At 40.3% G+C, this 3,634-nt stretch overlaps 1 protein-coding gene across 1 annotated transcript in view; it reads left to right on the top strand.

The window, feature by feature from the left end:
- nkain1 (sodium/potassium transporting ATPase interacting 1) overlaps positions 1–2,822 on the top strand; it is a gene marked incomplete at its 3' end in the record, with an annotated part of 5,607 nt that extends 2,785 nt beyond the window's left edge. Inside the window, 5 exon segments of the mRNA XM_014005697.1 lie at positions 317–454; positions 660–740; positions 1,167–1,364; positions 1,442–1,502; positions 2,741–2,822. Of these exon segments, the coding sequence (XP_013861151.1) occupies positions 317–454; positions 660–740; positions 1,167–1,364; positions 1,442–1,502; positions 2,741–2,822 (560 nt within the window).
- Between the last annotated feature and the right edge of the window lie 812 nt (positions 2,823–3,634).

Raw genomic sequence — 3,634 nt, 5'->3', positions numbered from 1 at the left:
GGCCTATTGTTTGCAGGGATGATGAGGTGTTGTGCAGCGCAGGGATTTGGCCTGTGGATTCTCATTAGTTTGGGGGAGCTTTTTTTTATGTTGGGGGGGTGGTGGTGGGGGTGCTCCTCTTTTTACACTCACTGGACTGGCTGGTGCTCCAGGCAGTTGCCATGGAAACAACTGCGGCAGCCCTTGTGTCTCTGTGTCCCCCTGTCAACTGTGTGTGTGTGTGTGTGTGTTTGTGTGTGTGTGTAATACCTTGAACAAGACTGAAGAGTTTTCCTTTAAATGCATGTTTCTCTAAGTGTGTCTGTGTCTCCTGCAGGTGGCAGCCCTCCAGAGGCAGGTGTTTGATTTCCTGGGCTACCAGTGGGCCCCCATCCTCGCCAACTTCCTGCACATCATGGCCGTCATCCTGGGCATGTTTGGCACTGTGCAGTTTCGATTCAGATACCTCATTTTTGTGAGTGGCATCTATCCATCGGTTCTGTTAACAAAATACCTCATGAACCACGTGGCAAACTTTGATGAAACTCAGACATTAATACAACACAAACATGGCTGTAACTCAGTTAATTTAGGCGATGCTAAGCTAGTATTTGGTGTGGTAGTAGCTGAGTCATTTACGACACACTCAGAGCTCCTAATGTGTTTTTTGTGTTTGGCAGTATGCAGTATGGCTGGTCCTTTGGGTGGGATGGAACTCCTTYGTCATTTGTTTCTACCTGGAAGTGGGAAACTTGTCTCAGGTGAGTCATGGCACCCGCTTTGGATGTTATCATCCATTAAATGGACGTTATTAGTCGTTATCAGTCCCATAGAATGGCTTCAGACTGTCAGCTGGTTAGTATGAGGCATAAAGCCACTAAGGTTTTTTATGCAATCTGGTTAATAAGAGGCATAAAGCCACTAAGGTTAATTTTAGAGAAAATGACCTGGGCTACGATAAAGTACACTGGACTCCGGCGGTAGCAGATTGTTGCATTCCAACGTATATGGCACTGGTAACCCACTAGGGGGCACTAGTCGGGACAGTAAAGCCATTCAATGGGACTGATAACTGCTAATAACGTCCATTTAATGGACTGATAACGTCCAAACCGGCTGGTCGTGGACTTGGTTTAAARCCGGGACTGACTGACGACGTGAAACCAATCCTTGCTCTGTGTGTTCAGAACAGAGACTTCCTCATGACGTTCAACACGTCCCTCCATCGCTCGTGGTGGATGGAGCACGGTCCCGGTTGTCTGGTGACGCCGGTGCTAGAGTCCCGGCTGGCTCCCGATGACCACCACGTCATCAACGTGTCYGGGTGCCTCCTGGACTACCCGTACATCGAGGTTCTGAGTTCAGCCGTTCAGATCCTCCTGGCCGTACGTATTACTTCCTCTTATTTCCAGAAAGTTTAATGAATGATCAGCTCCTCACGAGGTTTCATTTCCTCCGACAGCTCTTCGGCTTCGTGTAYGCCTGCTACGTAAGCAAAGTCTTCCAGGACGACGAGGACAGCTGTGAGTGCCGATCGTCAGTTCATTCAGTGACGGAGCTTGTTGTGCTGAAGATGTGTGTTGCTTTGTGTGTGTGAGGGATGTTATCTTATTGCATGAGTCATGCTTGGCGGTACAGCCGTGCAGAGGATTCCCTCTGGGGGAGSTGAGCTCTCCATCTGTGAGGAGTATTATGTGTGCTGGAAGATTCCCACCGTGTCCGTCCGTCTGTGCCATCTGTGTGTCTGACGTGCCTCTCTGCAGGCCTTTACTCTCATTCATGAAGTTTACTTTTGTCTGCGATGTCTGCATAGTTTTATTGTAAGACCGTCCATTGCAGTGGAAGGGATATTGATATACWGTATGGCAGAACTTTCATAATAATTTATAATAATTAGGGACATTTTAAGTCAAGGAAAGTAACTTACTGCTRTTTTTAGAGAAGCACTAATGGTTTCTTTCTGATAGCTCATTGGCTAATGTAGGGTTGCAAACAATTACGGTTGCAATAAATAATTAACGACTAAAATGTTTTTTTCCCCCTTGGGACACTTGTTTTAAAATAAGTAAAATTGTAACATGATGAAAATGCGAGAGCTTTAGCAGAGCACAAGTTTTGGAAAAGTGATGTAAATTTAAAAAAAAAATTTTTAAAGTGCCTGTGACATTCCTTATCGAATACAAAAAAAAAATCAAAGAAAACACATTTTTATATAAGAAACCTTGCATAAAACATGTGATTTAACCCATTTTGTCACATCAGTGGCATATTTTCTTTTGAACGTGGCTCAGCCAMAGTGAAACAGGAAGTGACATCAAAGGGTAACTTTTTAAGAAAGAKAACTCTGTAATCTTTGTTTATTGAAACAATATTATTTGAACTCTGACTCGTCTTCATCTCTCTGATAGAGACTCAAAATAATTAAAGAAACATCAGATTCTTCTCTACAGTCTGTGTCATTAGTTATTTTATCAGTGCTTTGKTCCATGCAGACATTCCCCTTTGACATCACTTCCACATGTAAATATCTCAACAACTGTTCATCTCCGCAGCRGGAAATTATTTTTGCAATATGTTAACATTGTTATCTTTCCAATAATGCCTTTATATTTATTTAAAGATTTTCATGTCACAAGCACTTTAAGGCATGCCGTTTGTTGTGATGGCTTCAGAGCGACTCATCTAGAATCTGATCTGACATTATAAAAAAAATTAAAAGTTCCATTTTCTGTCCTTTTTCTTTTCTTTTTTYCTTTCAAAGTTGATTTCATCGGTGGGTTCGACTCRTACGGCTACCAGCCGCCTCAGAAGTCCTCTCATCTGCAGCTACAGCCTCTTTACACGTGAGTCACAAACWTGTTTTATTGTTTGTTTGTTTTTWAAATCTTTTTAGGCTCAACMTAATGCTGAATGTTGTCTCTCCACTTGTTTCCCACTGTGATTCTTCAAAAACTAGAGACTCTTGACAGACGTTGTTTTTTATTATTCAAGCACTCTTACACTTATTTCCTTTCTAAGTACCTTTCAGCCTCGGCAACATTTTGAAGGTTGAACATCTTATCCTCAGAATGTTTCTATTAATAAAATGCTGAGACGAAAAGTCCAAGAAAAGCAGCTTTCAGGCATCTTAATTGGTCGATTTATAGTTAGTAATGCTGAACCTTATATTTATGTTGGATTTTTAGTTATATTTACTTGGTTTCCTGTATTGAAGTCTGGGGTRAAGCATGTAAAACGATCACAAATCCTATTTTCATTTTACAGAAAAGAGCCATAAGAATTATCACCAGAAAACATTACAGTCACCCTTCGAATATATTATTTTGTAAATTAAAACTATTAAAATTTTATGATTTGGTTGATTATAATATTTTGCAGATTATGTATAAGGCTCATAAAATATTTTACCTTTAAACATCCAGTTATATTTTAAGAGAGAAAGTTCTTATAGTCGTAAAGGACTTGAGATGTTTATTAAACCTAAAATTTGAACAAACTTGAAGGACCGATGTTCAGTTCAAGGAATAAGATTGTGGAAGCGATTATAAAAATGCTGGTTCAATGTATTTCTTTAAGAGAATGACAAAAATAAGTTTGTTAAAGAAATATGAAATTGTATAATGTATATCAAAAGTTGTTTGAGAAAGAATTGAAG

This window comes from Austrofundulus limnaeus, unplaced genomic scaffold (genome assembly GCF_001266775.1).
Source record: "Austrofundulus limnaeus strain Quisiro unplaced genomic scaffold, Austrofundulus_limnaeus-1.0 Scaffold32, whole genome shotgun sequence".
NCBI classification, from domain to species: Eukaryota; Metazoa; Chordata; class Actinopteri; order Cyprinodontiformes; family Rivulidae; genus Austrofundulus; species Austrofundulus limnaeus.
This window is presented reverse-complemented; position numbering and strand designations above follow the sequence as displayed.